General features: G+C 39.7%; 1 protein-coding gene across 1 annotated transcript in view; it reads left to right on the top strand.

The window, feature by feature from the left end:
* LOC148043050 (uncharacterized) overlaps positions 1–24,013 on the top strand; it is a 41,158-nt gene extending 17,145 nt beyond the window's left edge. Inside the window, exons 7-22 of the mRNA XM_087728016.1 lie at positions 85–284; positions 1,613–1,751; positions 3,139–4,341; positions 5,032–5,231; positions 6,563–6,701; positions 8,056–9,258; positions 9,949–10,148; positions 11,840–11,978; positions 13,336–14,538; positions 16,741–17,183; positions 17,717–18,281; positions 18,722–19,317; positions 19,885–20,455; positions 21,336–21,535; positions 21,945–22,325; positions 23,240–24,013. Of these exons, the coding sequence (XP_087584142.1) occupies positions 85–284; positions 1,613–1,751; positions 3,139–4,341; positions 5,032–5,231; positions 6,563–6,701; positions 8,056–9,258; positions 9,949–10,148; positions 11,840–11,978; positions 13,336–14,538; positions 16,741–17,183; positions 17,717–18,281; positions 18,722–19,317; positions 19,885–20,455; positions 21,336–21,535; positions 21,945–22,325; positions 23,240–23,533 (7,676 nt within the window). The 3' untranslated portion in view covers positions 23,534–24,013. The remainder of the gene's footprint in view (positions 1–84; positions 285–1,612; positions 1,752–3,138; positions 4,342–5,031; positions 5,232–6,562; positions 6,702–8,055; positions 9,259–9,948; positions 10,149–11,839; positions 11,979–13,335; positions 14,539–16,740; positions 17,184–17,716; positions 18,282–18,721; positions 19,318–19,884; positions 20,456–21,335; positions 21,536–21,944; positions 22,326–23,239) is intronic.
* The last annotated feature ends 591 nt before the right edge of the window (positions 24,014–24,604 follow it).

The following is a 24,604-nucleotide window of genomic DNA, read 5'->3' on the forward strand; positions in this document are numbered from 1 at the left end:
CATTCCATTTTCCTCTGCCTTGAGTAACACCCAAGAAATGTCAACTAATATGTACCGTATCAATATATTTTATTTCCAATGTAGTTCCAAGCTGCCCAGTCAATAGCCACTACCGGGTCTGTGCCAACCTGTGCCCCACTAGTTGTGCCAAGATCAATAACCCTGATCCATGCCCGGACACCTGTGCAAAAGGATGCCAGTGCGATGCCGGCTTCTTCTTTGATGGCCTTTCCTGTGTTTCTGTGGAAACCTGTGGCTGTTCCCAAGATGGACACGACTATGAGGTTAGAAAATATATAGATAGTCTTCACCTTATAAACACATTTTCTGCTGCTAAGTGAGGACGGTTGTTATGGGACTTGTGCCTATTTTGCAACCTGTTTGGCCACATTGGATAAGTGAAGCATGGCATCATTAAGAAAATCTGGCTTCCCCCATTGACTTTGCTTGTCAGCTGCCAGCTGGGAAGGTTACAAATGATAATCAAGGGAGAATTCTTCTTTTATACCATTTACTAAGTGCACAAATTTTGATCATGTGACCATGGGGAGGCCACAATTATGAATATGCTGCAACAGTCATAAGTTTGAAAACAGGTTAGGAGTTCCTTTTTTCTAATGCTGTTGTATATTTGAATAATCACTAAGCAAATGGTTTTAAGTCGAGGACTACATGCAGGCTACCTTCATCCAGTACCAGAGATATATGTGCATTTATATGGAAACATATGATTTTTCTTGATCATTTTTTTTAAAAATTCTTACTGGTGAACTTCTTTTCAGTTTATTCTTTCAGTATTATGTTATACAGTTGAGGTTTTAAATTGTGCAGTATGACTTAAAACCACAAATATTTCCATCAAACACTGAATAAATATCTAAAACATTCTTTTTCCTGCTATACTACTGGTGATTATTTCCATGGATATTCCTTCTAAATTGACAATGTCTAAATGAATCTATTGGGAAATATGAAAATCCAATATCCATTCTATTGGGGATTTTTGCGAAGAGGTCACCTTTTTAGAATCTAAGGTCATAAATGAACTCAAAGAAAATAATAATAAGGAAATAAGAGAGGAATATCTTCTGCTACCTAGAATTGAATTCACAAGTTCAGTTTCTTCTTTCAGAAAAATAAGTATTTTCAGTATTATGTTATGTGGCTGATGTTTTAAATGATTCAGAGTAGCTTATAACCAGAAATGGTTATGTCAAATTCTGAAGAAGTGTCTAAAGTATTATTTTCTTCATATACGTACCTACTGGTGATTATTCCCCTGAATATTTCTTCTAAATTGACAGCATCTAAAGGAATTTATAGGGAAATTAGAAATTCAGACACATTTTTTTCTCTTATGACATTTTGCAAAAATGTCCCCTTTTTAAAAGCTAAAAGAACTCAAAGAAAATAATAAGAAAATAAGAGAGGAATATCTGCTGCTACCTAGAATTGAACTCAGAGCCTCATGACTGTGAGGCAAGAACTCTACCTCTAGGCTCCCATGCCATTCAATAAATTCAAATAAATAATATAATTAAATATAGTTTCTCTCCCAAAGTCAATATATGTCTATATTGTAATTCTGAAAATCTCTGTTTCTTCCTACCAGCCCCATGAGACTGTTCTGCTGAATACCTGCCAGGAAAAATGTACTTGTGTCCCTGGTAAAGGGCTCCTATGTGAGGCCCACTCTTGTGCCGCTGATGAAACCTGCCGCCTTCAAGAAGGAGTCCTGACCTGTGTTAAGGGTAAGTATTCATTCCTTTATGTTCACTGGCTAAGTATCCTTGGGGAAAGATAATTGTAGCTTGAGGACTATAGCCCAAGACAGGGTAGACTTCAACTCCCAGAATTCCTCAGTCAGCTATTTCAGAACGGTGGCTGAAAGGGGTTCTTAATGGTTCAGAGTTATCTCAAAATACGATTGTCAGGATATTTATCCACAGGGAAGACAATCCCAACCAAGGGGAAAAGGTGAAATGTGGATATTGGCTTAAACCAATGATACCAATCAGTAAAAGATGGTCAGGGGCCATAGTGTGGCATTTTGTCCTTTCTGAAGGTGACATGGGCATAGAGGAAGGTGTTGCACTGTCACCAAAGTCGATGTGATTGATATATTTCTTTAAATATAGAAGGGGGAGAAGCGGGTGATGGTGTGATAAAACGGTAACATTTTCACCTAGGGGTTAGATATCTGAAGTTGCCGATGGTTCTTATGTACCTGGCTTTATTCTTGACTTTCTGACAACCAGAAACAAGAATAAAGTTGGGAAGTATCCTAATTTAATACAAAAGTAGATCTATCCTCTCCTAAGAGTCCTTCTTTGTTTCAGGAAGTTGTCATTTAGGTTGCAGAAGCTGGGACAAGTAATGGGAGCTCACTATTTTACGCGGCACTCGGGATTCAAACTGCCAAACTGTCAACCGTTCTGATTGACAAGCTCAGCGTATTAACCACTGAACCACTGCATCCCATACATACATACATACATACATTCATACATACATACATTCATACATACATACATTCATACATAAATACATATGCATGCACGCGTGCGGACAGACGCACACAAACAGTATGGATTACAAATTTTATATCGAGTGGCCCTCATTTTCGATCCAGAATTTCACTTAAAAAACTAATAATCCAGGTTTAAATTTGTTGATCCATTTAGAAAGCACAGCATTGTGAAGAGCGATCTGAAGTTTACTTCTTCCTTGTGAGAACTCAGAAAAACTGCTGTCCAACTATGCAGTCCATTCAGACCAAAAATGTATTTTTTAAAAATAATACTTGCTCCTTTAAAGAACCACCAGGATGCTTTAGAGCAGTGGATGGGAGGAAGACTTGATCAATTGTCCCGCAAAAGCAAACCCTTTTTATTATACCAGTTTCCCAAAATAGGCTATGCTCATGTGGTAATTATGATTAAGCTTTACTTCAGCCGAATCTTTATGATCAGTCTTTATCTATCATCCTCAAGTTGTTAGGATCAGTCGGTCATCTGAGGTGGCCACATAGAAATGGTAAGTTTAACAGAGCCAAATCCAACGAGGAAAGTATCCTAATTTAATACAAAAGTAGATCTATCCACTCCTACAAGACCTTCTTTTTTTTTTTTTTTTCAGGAACTTGTCATTTAAGTTCCCGGGGGAAGAGTTTTGTTACTGCCTTCATGCAAAATCATGATCCTGGACAAGCTACTCAAAAGCTTGAGCTGTACATCTCTGGTTATAATTTTGTGACAAATATTAAGGTGTCAACAAGCAATACAACACTGCACAAAACCATCAATGAAGGAGAAGTCATTTCCATTCCATTACCACAGTCCTTAGCGATGGTGGGGAGTGACAAATTTAATAAGGCGGTGCTGATCGAAGCTGACCAAGACATTTCTGTCATCTCCTACAACTACTTGCCTAAAACAAGTGAGGGAACAATCACCTATCCCATCCAGCAGCTGGGACAGTTATATTATGTGGTCACCCCCACAGGAAGTGGCATAAAAGAATTTGCTATCATAGCCCATGATGTTCTCACAACAGTGACCATCCACCTGAAAGGCACTGTGACATACAAAAGCAAGGTTTATGGCCCTGGGTCCATCTTGATGACTGACCTCGAGGCTTTTGAAGCAATTCAGCTACAAAGCAAAGAAGATTTATCAGGCACCAGGATTGAATCGACCAAACCTGTGGCTGTCTTGAGTGGACATACCTGTGTTTCCAAGTTCACAGCCTGTGATCATGTTGTTGAGCAGCTCCTGCCTGTTCAGAGCTGGGGAACCACCTTCATCGTCCCTCCTCTTTCTTTCCAGACAAAATTTGATATTGCGTATATTGTTTCTGCAGAGAACACTTTACTCAAATATCAATCCAGCTCCAGGAAAGAATCTCGTACTCTGGTGGCTGGAGAAGTGGTTCAACTTGAGATCCCGGCCTCTCAACCACTTTTTATCTCTGCTGATGCTAGAATCCAAGTTGTGTTTTTTTTCACTGGTGCCAAAAGAGGAGACAATTACTATAACTCTTTCCTCATGAACATCCCTGCCATAACATGCTATTGCAATTCATACCGCATTTATGGAATGAAAAACTTTACTAATCATGCCATGATTATAGCCAAATCCTCAGAATCTGGTAGGATCACAATGGAAGGCAGGACGATCCGGTGGACACAGATCCCAGACTCCAAATATTCATGGGCTGAAGAAGATGTGGAGGTAACAGATCATGCCCTGTCAGTGGAACACGAGAACTCTCCATTTGGACTTTTTCTCTTTGGAGGTGGTAAATCTGATGGCTACGGCACTGCTGCTCTTTGTTCTTCAGGTAAGTATCCTCATAAATTGATGAAGCTATTTACGTTGTTATTAGATTTGAATGGAAACACAGGTGGTTCATCTTTATAAGGGATCACTTTGGGGTCTATAATTCCGCCTGCAAGTTTCTCTTCTCAAAGATCCCTCTCACCCATTCCACCCCTTCCCTCTGGCTGTTGTGAGAATGCAGGGACCATTGCTTCACATGAATATTCTGATCCCATTCCCCCCAGATCCTGAAGTAATGAAAATTCTTTAACTTTCAGTCTACTAAAAAAGTGCATGAGATAAATCACTAAAGGCTCTCCTGTTGCCATTCATATGAAGTGCATTATACTATGTGTGGTTTCTTGTTGAGAACTGGAATGACTGATTGGAAAATGTGAGGGTGTTTCCAACCATAAATCAACTCAGCTTTCAAAGCCAGCTCAGCTCATAGGTCCAGAGGTGCTTCTAAGGTAGGACAAAGCTCATGTCTGCTGACATTGAAAACTGATATTGAAATCTCAGTGCAAAAAAACCCTTCGTAATGAAAATATAAAATGTGTCTCAGATCCCTAAAGGGAATCCTATGGAGCATCCGAGCAGTACAATCAATGGGTAGCTATGTCCACTTCATTCCATTTTCCTCTGCCTTGAGTAACACCCAAGAAATGTCAACTAATATGTACCGTATCAATATTTATTTTTTCCAATGTAGTTCCAAGCTGCCCAGTCAATAGCCACCACAGGGTCTGTGCCAACCTGTGCCCCACTAGTTGTGCCAAGATCAATAACCCTGATCCATGCCCGGACACCTGTGCAAAAGGATGCCAGTGCGATGCCGGCTTCTTCTTTGATGGCCTTTCCTGTGTTTCTGTGGAAACCTGTGGCTGTTCCCAAGATGGACACGACTATGAGGTTAGAAAATATATAGATAGTCTTCACCTTATAAACACATTTTCTGCTGCTAAGTGAGGACGGTTGTTATGGGACTTGTGCCTATTTTGCAACCTGTTTGGCCACATTGGATAAGTGAAGCATGGCATCATTAAGAAAATCTGGCTTCCCCCATTGACTTTGCTTGTCAGCTGCCAGCTGGGAAGGTTACAAATGATAATCAAGGGAGAATGCTTCTTTTATACCAGTTGCTAAGGGCTCAAATTTTGATCATGTGACCATGGGGAGGCCACAATTATGAATATGCTGCAACAGTCATAAGTTTGAAAACAGGTCAGGAGGCCCTTTTTTTCTAATGCTGTTGTATATTTGAATAATCACTAAAGAAATGGTTTTAAGTCGAGGACTACATGCAGGCTACCTTCATCCAGTACCAGAGATATATGTGCATGTATGTGGAAACATATGGTTTTTCTTGATCATTTTTTAAAAAATTCTTACTGGTGAACTTCCTTTCAGTTTATTCTTTCAGTATTGTGTTATACAGTTGAGGTTTTAAATTGTGCAGTATGACTTAAAACCACAAATATTTCCATCAAACACTGAATAAGTATCTAAAACATTCTTTTTCCTGCTATACTACTGGTGATTATTTCCATGGATATTCCTTCTAAATTGACAATGTCTAAATGAATCTATTGGGAAATATGAAAATCCGATATCCATTCTATTGGGGATTTTTGCGAAGAGGTCACCTTTTTAGAATCTAAGGTCATAAATGAACTCAAAGAAAATAATAATAAGGAAATAAGAGAGGAATATCTTCTGCTACCTAGAATTGAATTCACAAGTTCAGTTTCTTCTTTCAGAAAAAGAAGTATTTTCAGTATTATGTTATATGGCTGATGTTTTAAATGATTCAGAGTAGCTTAAAACCAGAAATGGTTATGTCAAATTCTGAAGAAGTGTCTAAAGTATTATTTTCTTCATATACGTACCTACTGGTGATTATTCCCCTGAATATTTCTTCTAAATTGACAGCACCTAAAGGAATTTATTGGGAAATTAGAAATTCAGACACATTTTTTTCTCTTATGACATTTTGCAAAAATGTCCCCTTTTTAAAAGCTAAAAGAACTCATAGAAAATAATAATAAGAAAATAAGAGAGGAATATCTGCTGCCACCTAGAATTGAACTCAGAGCCTCATGACTGTGAGGCAAGAACTCTACCTCTAGGCCCCCATGCCATTCAATAAATTCAAATAAATAATATAATTAAATAAAATTTATATCCCAAAGTCAATATATGTCTATATTGTAATTCAGAAAATCTCTGTTTCTTCCTACCAGCCCCATGAGACTGTTCTGCAGAATACCTGCCAGGAAAAATGTACTTGTGTCCCCGGTAAAGGGCTCCTATGTGAGGCCCACTCTTGTGCCGCTGATGAAACCTGCCGCCTTCAAGAAGGAGTGCTGACCTGTGTTAAGGGTAAGTATTCATTCCTTTATGTTCACTGGCTAAGTATCCTTGGGGAAAGATAATTGTAGCTTGAGGACTATAGCCCAAGACAGGGTGGACTTCAACTCCCAGAATTCCTCAGTCAGCTATTTCAGAACGGTGGCTGAAAGTGGTTCTTAATGGTTCAGAGTTATCTCAAAATACGATTGTCAGGATATTTATCCACAGGGAAGACAATCCCAAGCAAGGGGAAAAGGTGAAATGTGCATATTGGCTTAAACCTATGATACCAATTAGTAAAAGATGCTCAGGGGCCATAGTGTGGCATTTTGTCCTGTCTGAAGGTCACATGGGCATAGAGGGAGGTGTTGCACTGTCACCAAAGTCGATGTGATTGATATATTTCTTTAAATATAGAAGGGGGAGAAGCGGGTGATGGTGTGATAAAACGGTAACATTTTCACCTAGGGGTTAGATATCTGAAGTTGCCGATGGTTCTTATGTACCTGGCTTTATTCTTGACTTTCTGACAACCAGAAACAAGAATAAAGTTGGGAAGTATCCTAATTTAATAGAAAAGTAGATCTATCCTCTCGTAAGTGTCCTTCTTTGTTTCAGGAAGTTGTCATTTAGGTTGCAGAAGCTGGGACAAGTAATGGGAGCTCACTCTTTTACGCGGCACTCGGGATTCAAACTGCCAAACTGTCAACCGTTCTGATTGACAAGCTCAGCATATTAGCCACTGAACCACTGCATCCCATACATACATACATACATACATTCATACATAAATACATATGCCTGCACGCGTGCGCACAGACGCACACAAAGAGTATGGATTACAAATTTTATATCGAGTGGCCCTCATTTTCGATCCAGAATTTCACTTAAAAAACTAATAATCCAGGTTTAAATTTGTTGATCCATTTAGAAAGCACAGCATTGTGAAGAGCGATCTGAAGTTTACTTCTTCCTTGTGCGAACTCAAAAAAACTGCTGTCCAACCATGCAGTCCATTCAGACCAAAAATGTATTTTTTTAAAATTATACTTGCTCCTTTAAAGAACCACCAGGATGCTTTAGAGCAGTGGATGGGAGGAAGACTTGATCAATTGTCCCGCAAAAGCAAACCGTTTTTATTATACCAGTTTCCCAAAATAGGCTATGCTCATGTGGGAATTATGATTAAGCTTTACTTCAGCCGAATCTTTATGATCAGTCTTTATCTATCATCCTCAAGTTGTTAGGATCAGTCGGTCATCTGAGGTGGCCACATAGAAATGGTAAGTTTAACAGACCCAAATCGAAAGAGGAAAGTAACCTAATTTAATACAAAAGTAGATCTATCCACTCCTATAAGACCTTCTTTTTTCTTTTTTTTCAGGAACTTGTCATTTAAGTTCCCGGGGGAAGAGTTTTGTTACTGCCTTCATGCAAAATCTCAATCCTGGACAAGCTACTCAAAAGCTTGAGCTGTACATCTCTGGATATAATTTTGTGACAAATATTACAGTGTCAACAAGCACTACAATTCTGCACAAAACCATCAACGAAGGAGGAGTCATTTCCATTCAATTACCACAGTCCTTAGCAATGGTGGGGAGTGACAAATTTAATAAGATGGTGCTGATTGAAGCTGACCAAGACATTTCTGTCATCTCCTACAATTACTTGCCTTTTACAAGTGAGGGAACAATTACCTATCCCATCCAGCAGCTGGGACAGTTATATTATGTGGTCACCCCCACAGGAAGTGGCACAAAAGAATTCGCTATCATAGCCCATGAGGTTCTCACAAAAGTGACCATCCACCTGAAAGGCACTGTGACATACAAAAGCAAGGTTTATGGTCCTGGGTCCATCTTGATGACTGACCTCGAGGCCTTTGAAGCAATTCAGCTGCAAAGCACAGAAGATTTATCAGGCACCAGGATTGAATCGACCAAACCTGTGGCTGTCTTGAGTGGAAATACCTGTGTTTCCAAGTTCACAGCCTGTGATCATGTTGTTGAGCAGCTCCTGCCAGTTCAGAGCTGGGGAACCACATTCATCGTCCCTCCTGTTCCTTTCCAGACAAAATTTGATATTGCGTATATTGTTTCTGCAGAGAACACTTTACTCAAATATCAATCCAGCTCCAGGAAAGAATCTCGTACTCTGGTGGCTGGAGAAGTCGTTCAACTTGAGATCCCGGCCTCTCAACCACTTTTTATCTCTGCTGATGCTAGAATCCAAGTCTTGTTTTTTTTCACTGGTGCTAAAAGAGGAGACGATTCCTATGACCCTTTCCTCATGAACATCCCTGCCATAACATGTTATTGCAATTCATACCGCATTTATGGAATGAAGGACTTTACTAATCATGCCATGATTCTAGGCAAATCCTCAGAATCTGGTAGGATCACAATGGAAGGCAGGACGATCTGGTGGACACAGATCCCAGGCACCAAATATTCATGGGCTGAAGAAGATGTGGAGATAACAGATCGTGCCCTGTCAGTGGAACACGAGAACTCTCCATTTGGACTTTTCGTCTTCGGAGGTGGTAAAGCTGATGGCTACGGCACTGCTGCTCTTTGTTCTTCAGGTAAGTATCCTCATAAATTGATGAAGCTATTTACGTTGTTATTAGATTTGAATGGAAACACAGGTGGTTCATCTTTATCAGGGATCACTTTGGGGTTTATAATTCCACCTGCAAGTTTCTCTTCTCAAAAATCCCTCTCACCCATTCCACCCCTTCCCTCTGGCTATTGTGAGAATGCAGGGACAATTGCTTCACATGAATACTCTGATCTCATTCCCCCCAGATCCTGAAGTAATGAAAATTCTTTAACTTTCAGTCTACTAAAAAAGTGCATGAGATAAATCACTAAAGGCTCTCCTGTTGCCATTCATATGAGGTACATTACACTATGTGGGGTTTCTTGCTGAGAAATGGAATGACTGATTGGAAAGTGTGAGGGTGTTTCCAACCAAAAATCAAATCAGCTTTCAAAGCCAGCTCAGCTCATAGGTCCAGAGCTGCTTCTAAGGCGGGACAAAGCTCATGTCTGCTGACATTGAAAACTGATATTGAAATCTCAGTGTAAAAAAACCCTTCGTAATAAAAATATAAAGTGTGTCTCAGATCCTTAAAGGGAATCCTATGGCGCATCTGAGCAGTACATTCAATGGGTATCTATGTCCACTTCATTCCATTTTCCTCTGCCTTGAGTAACACCCACGAAATGTCAACTAATATGTACCGTATCAATATTTACTTTTTCCAATGTAGTTCCAAGCTGCCCAGTCAATAGCCACTACCGGGTCTGTGCCAACCTGTGCCCCACTAGTTGTGCCAAGATCAATAACCCTGATCCATGCCCGGACACCTGTGTAAAAGGATGCCAGTGCGATGCCGGCTTCTTCTTTGATGGCCTTTCCTGTGTTTCTGTGGAAACCTGTGGCTGTTCCCAAGATGGACACGACTATGAGGTTAGCAAATATATAGATAGTCTTCACCTTACAAAGACAATTTCTGCTGCTAAGTGATGGCAGTTGTTATGGGACTTGTGCCTATTTTGCAACCTGTTTGGCCACATTGGTTAAGTGAAGCATGGCATCACTAGGAAAATTTGGCTTCCCCCATTGACTTTCTTTGCCAGATGCCAGCTGGGAAGGTTACAAATGATAATCAAGGGAGAATGCTTCTTTTATACCATTTAATAAGTGCACAAATTTTGATCATGTGACCATGGGGAGGCCACAATTATGAATATGCTGCAACAGTCATAAGTTTGAAAACAGGTCAGGAGGCCCTTTTTTTCTAATGCTGTTGTATATTTGAATAATCACTAAAGAAATGGTTTTAAGTCGAGGACTACATGCAGGCTACCTTCATCCAGTACCAGAGATATATGTGCATGTATATGGAAACATATGGTTTTTCTTGATCATTTTTTAAAAAAATTCTTACTGGTGAACTTCCTTTCAGTTTATTCTTTCAGTATTATGTTATACAGTTGAGGTTTTAAATTGTGCAGTATGACTTAAAACCACAAATATTTCCATCAAACACTGAATAAGTATCTAAAACATTCTTTTTCCTGCTATACTACTGGTGATTATTTCCATGGATATTCCTTCTAAATTGACAATGTCTAAATGAATCTATTGGGAAATATGAAAATCCGATATCCATTCTATTGGGGATTTTTGCGAAGAGGTCACCTTTTTAGAATCTAAGGTCATAAATGAACTCAAAGAAAATAATAATAAGGAAATAAGAGAGGAATATCTTCTGCTACCTAGAATTGAATTCACAAGTTCAGTTTCTTCTTTCAGAAAAAGAAGTATTTTCAGTATTATGTTATATGGCTGATGTTTTAAATGATTCAGAGTAGCTTAAAACCAGAAATGGTTATGTCAAATTCTGAAGAAGTGTCTAAAGTATTATTTTCTTCATATACGTACCTACTGGTGATTATTCCCCTGAATATTTCTTCTAAATTGACAATGTCTAAATGAATCTATTGGGAAATATGAAAATCCGATATCCATTCTATTGGGGATTTTTGCGAAGAGGTCACCTTTTTAGAATCTAAGGTCATAAATGAACTCAAAGAAAATAATAATAAGGAAATAAGAGAGGAATATCTTCTGCTACCTAGAATTGAATTCACAAGTTCAGTTTCTTCTTTCAGAAAAAGAAGTATTTTCAGTATTATGTTATATGGCTGATGTTTTAAATGATTCAGAGTAGCTTAAAACCAGAAATGGTTATGTCAAATTCTGAAGAAGTGTCTAAAGTATTATTTTCTTCATATACGTACCTACTGGTGATTATTCCCCTGAATATTTCTTCTAAATTGACAGCATCTAAAGGAATTTATAGGGAAATTAGAAATTCAGACACATTTTTTTCTCTTATGACATTTTGCAAAAATGTCCCCTTTTTAAAAGCTAAAAGAACTCATAGAAAATAATAATAAGAAAATAAGAGAGGAATATCTGCTGCCACCTAGAATTGAACTCAGAGCCTCATGACTGTGAGGCAAGAACTCTACCTCTAGGCCCCCATGCCATTCAATAAATTCAAATAAATAATATAATTAAATAAAATTTATATCCCAAAGTCAATATATGTCTATATTGTAATTCAGAAAATCTCTGTTTCTTCCTACCAGCCCCATGAGACTGTTCTGCAGAATACCTGCCAGGAAAAATGTACTTGTGTCCCCGGTAAAGGGCTCCTATGTGAGGCCCACTCTTGTGCTGCTGATGAAACCTGCCGCCTTCAAGAAGGAGTGCTGACCTGTGTTAAGGGTAAGTATTCATTCCTTTATGTTCACTGGCTAAGTATCCTTGGGGAAAGATAATTGTAGCTTGAGGACTATAGCCCAAGACAGGGTGGACTTCAACTCCCAGAATTCCTCAGTCAGCTATTTCAGAACGGTGGCTGAAAGTGGTTCTTAATGGTTCAGAGTTATCTCAAAATACGATTGTCAGGATATTTATCCACAGGGAAGACAATCCCAAGCAAGGGGAAAAGGTGAAATGTGCATATTGGCTTAAACCTATGATACCAATTAGTAAAAGATGCTCAGGGGCCATAGTGTGGCATTTTGTCCTGTCTGAAGGTCACATGGGCATAGAGGGAGGTGTTGCACTGTCACCAAAGTCGATGTGATTGATATATTTCTTTAAATATAGAAGGGGGAGAAGCGGGTGATGGTGTGATAAAACGGTAACATTTTCACCTAGGGGTTAGATATCTGAAGTTGCCGATGGTTCTTATGTACCTGGCTTTATTCTTGACTTTCTGACAACCAGAAACAAGAATAAAGTTGGGAAGTATCCTAATTTAATACAAAAGTAGATCTATCCTCTCCTAAGAGTCCTTCTTTGTTTCAGGAAGTTGTCATTTAGGTTGCAGAAGCTGGGACAAGTAATGGGAGCTCACTCTTTTACGCGGCACTCGGGATTCAAACTGCCAAACTGTCAACCGTTCTGATTGACAAGCTCAGCGTATTAGCCACTGAACCACTGCATCCCATACATACATACATACATACATACATACATTCATACATAAATACATATGCATGCACGCGTGCGCACAGACGCACACAAACAGTATGGATTACAAATTTTATATCGAGTGGCCCTCATTTTCGATCCAGAATTTCACTTAAAAAACTAATAATCCAGGTTTAAATTTGTTGATCCATTTAGAAAGCACAGCATTGTGAAGAGCGATCTGAAGTTTACTTCTTCCTTGTGAGAACTCAGAAAAACTGCTGTCCAACTATGCAGTCCATTCAGACCAAAAATGTATTTTTTAAAAATAATACTTGCTCCTTTAAAGAACCACCAGGATGCTTTAGAGCAGTGGATGAGAAAAAGGCTTGATCAATTGTCCCGCAAAAGCAAACCGTTTTTATTATACCAGTTTCCCAAAATAGGCTATGCTCATGTGGTAATTATGATTAAGCTTTACTTCAGCCGAATCTTTATGATCAGTCTTTATCTATCATCCTCAAGTTGTTAATATCAGTCGGTCATCTGAGGTGGCCACATAGAAATGGTAAGTTTAACAGAGTCAAATCCAAAGAGGAAAGTAACCTAATTTCATACAAAAGTAGATCTATCCACTCCTACAAGACCTTTTTTTTTTTTTCAGGAACTTGTCATTTAAGTTCCCGGGGAAAGAGTTTTGTTACTGCCTTCATGCAAAATCTCGAGTATGGAGAACCTACTCAAAAGCTTGAGCTGTACATCTCTGGATATAATTTTGTAACAAATATTAAGGTGTCAACAAGCACTACAATTCTGCACAAAACCATCAACGAAGGAGGAGTCATTTCCATTCAATTACCACAGTCCTTAGAAATGGAGGGGAGTGACAAATTTAATAAGGCGGTGCTGATCGAAGCTGACCAAGACATTTCTGTCATCTCCTACAACTACTTGCCTTTGTCAAGTGAGGGAACAATCACCTATCCCATCCACCAGCTGGGACAGTTATATTATGTGGTCACCCCTCCAGGAAGTGGCACAAAAGAATTTGCTATCATAGCCCATGAGGTTTTCACAAAAGTGACCATCCACCTGAAAGGCACTGTGACATACAAAAGCAAGGTTTATGGTCCTGGGTCCATCTTGATGACTGACCTCGAGGCCTTTGGAGCAATTCAGCTGCAAAGCACAGAAGATTTATCAGGCACCAGGATTGAATCGACCAAACCTGTGGCTGTCTTGAGTGGACATACCTGTGTTTCCAAGTTCACAGCCTGTGATCATGTTGTTGAGCAGCTCCTGCCTGTTCAGAGCTGGGGAACCACCTTCATCGTCCCTCCTCTTTCTTTCCAGACAAAGTTTGATATTGCATATATTGTTTCTGCAGAGAACACTTTATTCAAATATCAATCCAGCTCCAGGAACGAATCTCATACTCTGGTGGCTGGAGAAGTGGTTCAACTTGAGATCCCGGCCTCTCAACCACTTTTTATCTCTGCTGATGCTAGAATCCAAGTCGTGTTTTTTTTCACTGGTGCTAAAAGAGGAGTCAATTACTATGACCCATTCCTCATGAACATCCCTGCCATAACATGCTATTGCAATTCATACCGCATTTATGGAATGAAAAACTTCATAAATCATGCCATGATTATAGCCAAATCCTCAGAATCTGATAGGATCACAATGGAAGGCAGGACGATCCGGTGGACACAGATCCCAGGCACCAAATATTCATGGGCTGAAGAAGATGTGGAGATAACAGATCGTGCCCTATCAGTGGAACACGAGAACTCTCCATTTGGACTTTTTCTCTTTGGAGGTGGAAAATCTGATGGCTACGGCACTGCTGCTCTTTGTTCTTCAGGTAAGTATCCTCATATATTGATGGTGGTGGCGGCGATGATGATGATGATGATGATGATAATAATATCTGTCTTTTAAAGCTGGTTCTTATTAGAATTTATGTATTTATTTATTTATTTATTTATTTAGTTATTTATTTATTTATTTATTTATTTATTAGACTTATATACCGCTTCATAGGGCTTTCAGCCCTCTCTAAGCGGTTTACAAATTTTTTTAGCAAATTGAGTCAGCAACTTGCCTCCACAGTCCGGGTCCTCATTTCACCCACCTCAGAAGGATGGAAGGCTGAGTCGACCGTGAGCCGGTGAGATTTGAACCGCTGAACTGCAGATCACAGTCAGCTAAAGTGGCCTGCAATACTGCACCCTAACCACTGTGCCACCTCGGCTTCATATACGTTTAAATGTTTAAAGCTTTATTGGATACTCAGATTGCTCTTATGTAACTGGGGCCACATTCAATCCATTATATCTTCCACTGACTTCTCTATTCGGAAATCAAGCCAAGTTGATCTAGATTCTATTTGCAGCTAACCAGGAGGAGAATGCAGAGACAATAAGCATGGTGACTACAATCACTTCACATCCTTACATATTAAAAAGAACTCCTTAATTTTAACTCTATGGAAAAAAGGAACAAAGATTTACACACAGTAATACACACTCTCTCTCGCTATCTCTCTTTCACTTTCTCCCCCTCCCTCCATCTCCTTTATCCGTTCATCTTAGTATTGCCATTTGCTGAGAAACTTGGCATGACAGATTACAAGATGTAAAGGTGTATCCATTAAATATAACATGCAGTGTGTACTTTGAAAATAGCAGGATTGTATTCTTTGTCATCCAGGGCATGTTTTGGTGTGGGTAACCTTGGCTAAGGGAGCCAGTGGAAATTTCGTCTGAGCAAAAGCACTGAGATGCAAGTAAGTGAAGCTCAGAGGGGGGAGACAAAAGAGTGATGTAAATCTGAGATCCAGAAGGGAAGATGATGCAGCACAAAATATAAAGCAAACGAGATCCATGTTAAGCAGCAGAGCCCAAAACCAAACAGCATCAACATCGATGGAGATTGCAGATAATATGGTCATCCCATTTTGCTTACAAATCCATTCATTGTGGGCAAGATTTCTTTGGCCTGTATGGTATGGATCCTCTTTCCATGATTAAATCTCATGAAATGTACATGGGAGTAAATTTTGACTTGCTCGGACTGCAAGTCCGGATATTTCATTGAAAAATAAACTGATAATAAATCAAATGTTTTTAAGCAAGATTAAATGTGAAATTGATTTGCATTTCTCTTGCATTTGAATCTTTGTTTATTTTGACTTAAATGCTGCTCTAATCACTGAGTTACTTCCAAAACAGAAATAAAATAAAAAACCAAATCCTTGAATATAACAGAATCTAACAGTAGAAACAAAGTCATAAGCCAAAGTCCAAATGATCCATGGTTTCATTATTTCCCTACCAACCGACCCAACCTTAAAGTGTGAAGTAATACGTCTAAAACTTTAGGAATAGAAAAAAGAAATATTACAGGATAGGCTTGTTTTTTTCTTCCATGGTTCCCTGTACTCTGTAAATAATGTTTTATTAACTGGCAAATAAGAGATAGGGGAGTAAATGGAAAGTACTAACTTTTTCTCCTCTTGCTATGTGGGTAAGACAATGTTTCTCAACTTTGGCGGTTTGAATATGTGTGGACTTCAACTCCGAGAAATTGCTGGGGAATTCTGGGAGTTGAAGTCCACACATCTTCAAACTGCCAAGGTTAAGAAACATTGAGTGTAAAAGTATTTTTCTTCCTTCCTCCCATTCCTGTATTACTTTTCCACAGCTTATTCATCATTTTTCAGTAATTAAGCTGAACAAGTGCAGTCATGTAGCATCTTATCCAACCAACCAATTTTATTACAAGGTGTTGGCTTTTGTGGCTCTTTGCATCTGATGAAGGGTGTGCAGCTCACAAAGGCTTCTGCCTTTTAATAAAATAGGTTCCTTCTGATTTTTTTTCCTCTCATAAACTAACACAACTCTACTCCCACAATGCAGAGTTTCCTGCATAAAGATGCTTTCCTCTCTTCCCAAAGCTTTAAAAGGACTTTCTTTTGCCTTCTCTTTCAAAATCCCACAAGGAAAGCCTGCTACTCCTTTGATTATCCAGAACCAATGTGAATCTTTTTCTTCTTTTGCATTAGACACGCAGGGTGTTTTTTGCATTTACCAAGGCGTGACCTATAAGGCAGGGGAAGAGTTCTGGGGAGATGAAGACTGCCAGAGTCATTGCAAGTGTGATGCCAAATTAGGCAAGGCTGTATGCCAAAAGTCTTCTTGCAAGGGCAAGACAAAATGCAGCGTGGTCAATGGTGTCCAGGGATGCCATGCTGTCAGTTACAAGACCTGCATAGGAACCGGAGACCCTCACTATACAACCTTTGATGGGAAGAAATACGATTTCATGGGAACCTGCATTTACCAAATGGCCGGGCTCTGCTCCCAGGATCCTTCTCTGACTCCGTTTTTGGTCACCGTGGAGAATAACCACCGAGGCAACAAGGCAGTGTCCTACACCAAAGTGGTGACCCTGGAAATCTACAACTTTACCATCAGTATGAGCCAAGAGTTTCCCGAAAAGATCCAGGTATGTAAACTAATCCAAGGGGGTATTCAAATGTCCTATTAATAAACAAAAAAAGGGTCATTGCAAGTTTCAGGTTCTCAGGCATAAGAGCTTCATGGGTGTTAAGTTCTCAATGTTTCTTAGTTCTTGTATGGAGGTTTAGCTACGATTAGCTATGATCTATAGTATTTAGAAATGTATACAGAATTTGTTCTTTGGCTCAGAGAATTTCAGGAGAACTAGAAATTATTTTAGTTATCAAGCTAGTGTTTTAATTGTTTTGTGTAATTTTTACAACTTATTTCATTTGTTATATTGTTTCATCTTCTAGGGGCAAATTTAAATTACATCTTTTCCATTTGGTTTTTTTTTTCTCTGTCTAAATTTATTGTTATTATATAGCAATAGATTTCTTACTTTGCTTATTTGTCAAACAGCCCATGGAGTGGAATAGGGGAGATGATGAGTCTGAAATCTAATAAGACCAAATCTACTCTTTAGTTTAAAATAATTGTTAATGCCTTGACTATTTTTTTTCCTATATTTTAATTCAGGTCAATGGGATCTTTGTGGAACTGCCCTTCTCCTATGAAAATAAACTGAGCATCTACCAGAGTGGCGTTCATGGCTTCATCAAGACAGACTTTGATCTGCGTGTCAGCTTTGACTGGTACAGCTATGCCAGGGTCATCGTTCCTGACTCTTATGCCAATGCACTCTGTGGCCTTTGTGGTAATGCCAATGAAGATCAAAATGATGACTTTCTCATGAAAGATGGAACCCAAGCAGAGGATGAAATTCAACTTGCAAACAGCTGGAAGGTGAAAGATATTCCTGGCTGCTCTTCTGGATGCACCCAAAATTGCCCAGTGTGCAGTGATGCTGATAAACAAGCCTACCAAGGTCCATCCTACTGTGGGATTCTTACAAGAAAGAGTGGGCCTTTCAGGCAATGCCATGATGCCATTGATCCTCAGTCTTATCTTGATGATTGTGTCTATGATACCTGCGCATATCATGGTAACCATGAGGCCCTCTGTATTGCCATCAGCTCCTACGTGACAGCATGTCAAGCTCAAGGCATCCAAGTTGAGGAGTGGAGATCACCATCCTTCTGCAGTAAGTCTTCTCTCCTGCATTCAAAGTTTACCGTGTTTTCTCCAAAATAAGACAGGGTCTTGTTTTCTTTTGACCCCCCCCCCCGAAATAAGCACTTGGCCTTATTTTTGGGGAGGTCTTATTATTTTTGAGGTGCAGGAGGCAGTGAGTATGGTCAACTCATGACTGTTGCTGTTTTGCAATATTTTGGGGGATGTCTTATTTTCGGGGAAACAAAATAGCTGGCATAAGAGATGAAAGAGAGCCTAAATCCAGTAATAGAAATGGGAGAGTCATTTGATGAAGAGCCCCATTTTTATCACAGTATCCTTCCTCAACTTGGTGCCCCCTAGATGTGTTGAAGTAGTTTCCATCCATTTTATCTTATCTTGCCTTCTGCTTTAACCCCCTCTTCTTTGTGATAATTTGATAAGCAACATTCTCTTTATTCTGTTCTTCAGGTATGTCTTGCCCACCTAACACCCACTATGAGCTCTGTGGTAGTGGTTGTCCAGCCACATGCAAGAGCCTCATCTCACCGCAGAAGTGTGATGTTCCATGCCTGGAAGGATGTTTTTGTGACTCTGGATCTATCCGCAGTGGGGATCAGTGTGTTTCAAACGCAAACTGTGGATGTTTTGACCAAGGCCGATACTACAAACTGGGAGAAGAGTTTTATCCCACCACGTCCTGCCAGAAAAAGTGCATCTGCAAGGATAACACAACCATAGAATGTCAAAAGTTCTCTTGTGGAGAAAATGAGGAATGCAAGATTGTAAAAGGCGTTCAAGGTTGCCACCCCATAGGCTATGGAAAGGCCATTGCAGTGGGTGACCCTCATTTAATTTCCTTTGATGGAAGACATTTTGAACTCTACGGCTCCTGTACTTACACCTTAGCTCAAGTCTGCCAGCACAATCCTCAGCTCCAGAACTTCACTGTGTGGGTAGAGAATGAGAAGCTTGGTGATGGTCCTTTAATTCTAATCCGGAATCTGAAGGTCTTCATTCATGGTTCCACAATCACCCTTCAGAGGGGACGAAAGTGGCAGGCCATGGTAGGTGAAAGAGCTTATCACTAGGAAGTTTATTTTTTGGGTTTTCGTTATCAAACTTGGGGAAAAGGCTTTGAATCCTAGAGCTAGCAAACTGTTTGGAGAATAGGGGCTACAACCCCCTCCCCCCACACACATTTTATTTGGTCTTTGTATAACTTCAGAGAACATGGAAATATTGCAGGGATGGCTCCCAAATGACTGGAAGCAGAAATCTCTGTCTTTTTCTTTTAATAAAACAGGTGCATTAAATTTATTAGGGGTTTAATGCAGCACAATCAAGCAGAAAAACTAAGTTTCACATTCAGTAGTGACATTTTGGTCTTAATCTCAGAAGATTTTTAAAAATGAGGGTGGGGTTGGGAGTTAAATGCATGCTTTCTACCTTTGATGATTTGCTAATGCAGACTGCAAGATCGTAATTGAATCTAATTTTTATTCTTTTCCCAGAGTTGTGAAGAGGAAAACAAACAATATTAATTACTGCTATGAAGCAATGTGAAACATGCATTAAATTCTATGCATGTAAAACCAGAACTTATCCCAAATTTTTATTCTTTCTTGGTACAGGTGGATGGACAGTTGTATACCCTGCCAATGAATGCAGCTGATGGGAAATTCTGGATCACCCAAGAAGGGAACAACATCATTATCTATACAACCTTTGGCCTCACAGTCCTCTATGATACTTCTTCATATATTCAGGTTTCTGTGCCCAGTACTTACATGGGTCATATGTGTGGCCTAGCTGGCAACTTCAATGGAGATCCGAAGGATGACTTCATGCTACCTAATGGAAAACTCACTGAAAATGTGGAAGAATTTGTGGCTTCTTGGAAGGTCCCAGTGAATGGTGTAATTTGTTCTGATGGCTGTGGGGACAGGTGTCCCATCTGCAACAAAACCCAGAAAACAAAATATGAAGCTGAGAACTTCTGTGGAATGATCCCATCCAAGACAGGTCCATTCACAGGCTGCCATTCACTGGTGGACCCTGCAGAATATTTTGAACACTGTTTGAATGAGGCCTGCACAACCAATGAGGTTCAAGAGTCCCTTTGTCGAAGTCTTCAAGCCTACGTAGCTGCTTGCCAGGCAACTGGTGCCAACATTAGAGCCTGGAGAAGCTCTTCCTTCTGCCGTAAGTTTGTAGAAAGTTACTTTCCATAAATAGCCAACTCTCTGCCTCAAATGTCTTCGTCTATCTTCCTGTGCCTTGCCTTACTATTCTTATTCATGGCTGAGTCTATCCAGTTCACAACCATTTAAATCCTAACATCCTCTAGTGCTTAACCAACCATGGATGCATCCTGATTGAAAGAGATTCCAGAGTTGTTTCGGCAATTACTGTGTTTCCCCAAAAATAACACCTATCCCAAAAATAAGCCCTACCATGGTTTTTGCTACTGTGCACAATATAAGCCCTATCCCCAAAACAAGGCCTTCTTAAGCATCTGCACAACTGCCCAGCTGCCCATTCCATCTGGTTGCTTGTGGTGTCATGGCCGCAAGACCTCCTGCCCTGCCACGACGAAGCAGAAGAAGTGGGCCTCCCATGTACTCTTCAAGTACATGGACAAAGAAACAAGCCATTTCCCCAAAATGAGACCTAGTTCTTATTTTGGAGCCCAAAAGAAATTAAGACTGGGTCTTATTTTTGAAAAAACATGGGTACTTGTTCCAAGAATCCTTAACTTTATTGCTTACTTGCTTATAATCTCTCAATATTTTACTCAGGTTCTTTGTTATGTCATTCGTCCCCAAGTGAAGGAGGAAGGAAGATTAGTAGTTTGTGGGCCTAATTGTTTTGGTTAGGTTCTCAGCCACATTTTGATTTTTGGCTCCAGAGAGACAAGATGCCTCTCTAGATTGTACTCTTCTCCCCTGGAAGATGTGATTGCTAGTCCTTAGCACTTCCTTAGTGCAGTGTTTCTCAACTTGGGCAATTTTAGGAGATGTGGACTTCACTTCCGGGAATTCCCTAGCCATTTTAATCTATTTGCTTCTTCTGCTTTCCACAGCTCTTACCTGTCCGTCCCACAGCCACTATGAGCCATGTACCAGAACTTGTGATTCCACCTGTGCTGCCTTATCTAGTCCAAGTCAGTGTTCAGAGAACTGCTTTGAAGGCTGTCAGTGTGATGAGGACTATGTCTTTGATGGATCTCAGTGTGTAACCATGAAGCAATGTGGCTGCACATATCGCGGAGCCTACCTCAAGGTAATTTCTCTCTCCCTTGACGTGGCTGAGAGCAGAAAGGGGCTATTTCTCATGGGATGGAGACTAGGAGTGATTCCTGACAGACTACAGACTTACAACAGTTCATTTAGTGACCATTCCCCTTGGTCATGTGATCAAGACTCAGATGTTTGACAACTGGTTCATATTTATGACGGTTACAGTGTCCTGAGGTCACACAATCACTTTTTGCAACATTTTGACAAGTCAAGTCAATGGGCAAGCCAGATTCACTTAACAACCGGGTTACTAACTTAACAACTACAGTGATTCACTTAACAACTGTGAAAAAATATGTCATAAAATGGGGCAAAACTCAAAAATTGGAAGAATGGAGGGAGGGAGGGAATGCTTTTCTTATTGTAACTGACTCTGGGACTTTGCTCAACAGATTGGCGAGCACATTTACTCGAAAGCCTGCACAAAAAAATGCACCTGCCAGTCAGCAGGCCACCTCCAGTGCAAAGAAAGCAGCTGCCAGCTTGGAGAGACCTGTGCCCTTCGGGTAGGCGTGCGTGGCTGCGTGACGCTGGAAACTCAATGCCAACTCACTGCCCAAGCGCGGTTCACTTCTTTCGATGGTGCCAGAGGGAGATATTCCTGGAGTGGAGTCTACGAAATAGCTTCTCTTTGTGACCAGAACTCTGCCTCATGGTTCAGGCTGTTAGTGAGCGTTGGAAAAGTGTATACGAAGGAGATGGTGGTTGGAAAATCTGTCTTCTTTTACTTTCGAGGTGGCTTCATTCAGATAATAAACCGAGAAAGGTTTTGGGTAAGTGAAAATCAAGAGCGAATCAAGAAGTTATGGAACACTTAGTAGCCTTCAACATAAATTCTTCAAAGTCTCTCTCTCACTCCCCACATCTCCACCCCACCCCTTGAAGAATCCTTCATAAATTCTGGATAGAGAATTCAAATGGGACAATTCATACTCTACCCTTAATCAGCTTTACATATTTAAACAATAATATTCCCTTTTAAATTTGGTAGTAGTAACTGAATAAAAGAAATTTTTTGCCACTGCCATGTTCAGGAACGCTCTTTGATATTTCAGCAAAGGGGCAGTTGTAAGATTCTCTGGGAAACCCTTTTCAATTATTTTAAAAAACATTTTGCTATAGAATAAAATACAAAGAAACAAAACAAGTAGTAGGACTGTGGGGAGGAGAAGGTGAAAGAAAAATGAGGAGGGTAGAGAGAAAAAAATATTGACTTCCGACTCCCTCTGTTGCAGTAGAATAAGGCATTAAACCTCAACTTTTTATCTTTCCATAATATTAGAAACTAGCCATTTCTATAACGATAAATCATCCTAATCAGCAAAACCCCAAATAAAAGTTTCATGTTTTTCCAACTCAAGGAAACCCCTTTCAATTGCTAACCAAGTTTCCATTGCTTACCTTCCAAATCTAGACAATAATAGTCAGGAGCAGGTATAAACGAATGAGTTGACACCTGATGAAAAAAGTATGCAGATGTTTTTGCAAAAAATGGGGTGATACCTAATATCTTCTTTTCTTTCTAATCAGCTATTGTCTGCAAGACATCTGATCTCTTGCAAAAGATTTTGAAATTAAGCTGAGGACTATTTGAGTAGATTCAAAGGAAGAAAACAAACATTTAAAAATGGATGCGGGGATGTTTTCAGGTTGCTAACTGTTTTCCTATCTCAATCATGTTTTCCAGGTAAACGGTCAGAATATAAAGCTGCCATATGAGAACAGCCCTGTGTCCATGAGGAAAATTCAAGATAAAATTGTTATTGACCATGATTCTGAAGTGCAAGTTTATCTCCATCCTGATGGGATGGTGACAATGGCAGCCAAGGAGAGCCTCAGAGGGAAGCTGTGTGCCGCCTGTGGAAACTTCAACAAGGACCATTTAGATGACTTGAAGCTGGCCAGTGGAGAGAGAACAAATAATTTTGATGAAGTACTCAAGTCCTGGGAGGCGGAAGATTTTCTTGAAAATTGCTTCTAGATTGCTCCATCTGTGCTTGCGATCTGATGTAACAAACTACAGCAAAGCACAAGGGAAGCCCAACATTTTGTCTAGCATATGGTCAAATACTTTTTTAGGAAAAATCACATTCTTGATATTGCAGAGTTTCATCTTCTCTGATCTAGGTATATCAGACCAGGAAATCACAAGAAAGCTGAAACCACTATTATTGAGAATGGCTATAGTAGTAGAATCTTGCAAATCTGACTCTGTTCTACATCCTCCTTATACTCCAGGGAATTAGAGAGATGTCTGCCTGAGATACTTTAGAATATAATCTTCCTGCTCAGGACTTCATCTCCTTTTGCGTATGTTAACAATTCCATATATCTCTGTCAAGATTATCTTCCTTGCTCTCCACATCATGCGCCTTAGCTACAAGAATGTATTTGTTTATGGTTAAATATATTGTGCAAATACAGAAAATGAAATAATCCAGTAAAGAAGTTAAATGTTTTATGCAAACTCCATTATCATTATGGCTTGAATGTGCTGGAGAACAAACTACCCAACTGCATTTTTAAGCTTAGCCTACGGACATAGTGAAGTCGAACCAAGTTATACTCAATTCTACATCCAGCAAAGATTGGTGGGGAAACATTACTCACCACACTAGATAATCATAAAGTAGTTTAGGCAATTGCAGGGCTGACTGCAAATTGCTCATAAGCTTTGTCCTCTCCTATGTTCCTCGCACTCAAAGTTTCGAGCTAAAATGGCAACTTTCCTTTTGTTTAATATTTAAAACCGCTTGCTTGTGCAGCACACAACACTCACGAAATATTACAATAACACTGGGCACTAATTCATTCAGAGATTTAACTGATGCAAATGTGAAGGAGAAACAACTAAGATATTGTTTACATTTCAAAATGTCATAAAGTTGGTGTCAGCATTCCAAGTATCATGTAGAATTAAATCAGAGACCAAGGCAAAACTATCCTTAAAATTCCAGTTTAATAAAGCAGACATCTTAGGCACATCTGTGTTAATCCCAATACTGGAAATGACATCAGAATTCCACCCAATTAAAAGTTCACGATCTTGTCC

This window comes from Thamnophis sirtalis, unplaced genomic scaffold (assembly GCF_051295495.1).
Source record: "Thamnophis sirtalis isolate CommonGarterSnake01/CBP01778 unplaced genomic scaffold, rThaSir2_p1.2 scaffold_13, whole genome shotgun sequence".
In the NCBI taxonomy this organism is placed as follows: Eukaryota; Metazoa; Chordata; class Lepidosauria; order Squamata; family Natricidae; genus Thamnophis; species Thamnophis sirtalis.